Raw genomic sequence first — 544 nt, forward strand, 5'->3', positions numbered from 1 at the left:
GCCGCACGTCGGCCGGAGGCGTGTCCTCAGGGAAGGCCTTGGCTCCCAGACCCCCTGTCGTGGCCGAGACGCTGGGCGTCAGGTCTGGGGGTCTGGCGGTGCCACAGGAGGACACGCCGGCCACTGGCCCTGGCCGGAGCGTGGAGACGTAGGGCCGGGGAACCCCCTTGCCTTCTGGGGGCCCGAGCTGAGACAGGGCCGCCTGCCAGGCTGCCCCGAACCCCCACGGGACGGTCCCCGGTGGCAGCGCTCGGCGGCGGGAGCCACAGCTGTCCAGGCTGCCCGGCAGCAGCCGCACCTGCGGCCGCCCGCTCTGCCCCCACTGGCGCAGACGGGCCCCCGGCCAGGCGGTACGCTCCGGGGAGGCCTTTCCCCAGCCGCGGCGAGTGCGTCAGAGCGGCTGACTGGCAGCCCGGCCCCTGCCCGGGCCTCCCACAGCCCAGTTTGTCCCGGGGGGGCGGGGGGCAGCCCCCTCCAGGGCACAGGACCGTCCTCCGGCCAAGGCCGCCCGTTCGGGCCCGGATGGCCACGCGGCGGCAGGATG

General features: G+C 76.8%; 1 protein-coding gene across 1 annotated transcript in view; it reads right to left on the bottom strand.

Moving 5' to 3' along the window:
• The window catches only part of LOC101637656 (glycine receptor subunit alpha-1), a 29465-nt gene that overhangs the window by 22433 nt on the left and 6488 nt on the right, over positions 1 to 544 (bottom strand). The window contains exon 2 of the mRNA XM_012734634.1: positions 8 to 322. Within this exon, the coding sequence (XP_012590088.1) occupies positions 8 to 322 (315 nt within the window). The remainder of the gene's footprint in view (positions 1 to 7; positions 323 to 544) is intronic.

Source organism: Condylura cristata, unplaced genomic scaffold (assembly GCF_000260355.1).
Source record: "Condylura cristata isolate star-nosed mole 26May11 unplaced genomic scaffold, ConCri1.0 scaffold00062, whole genome shotgun sequence".
In the NCBI taxonomy this organism is placed as follows: Eukaryota; Metazoa; Chordata; class Mammalia; order Eulipotyphla; family Talpidae; genus Condylura; species Condylura cristata.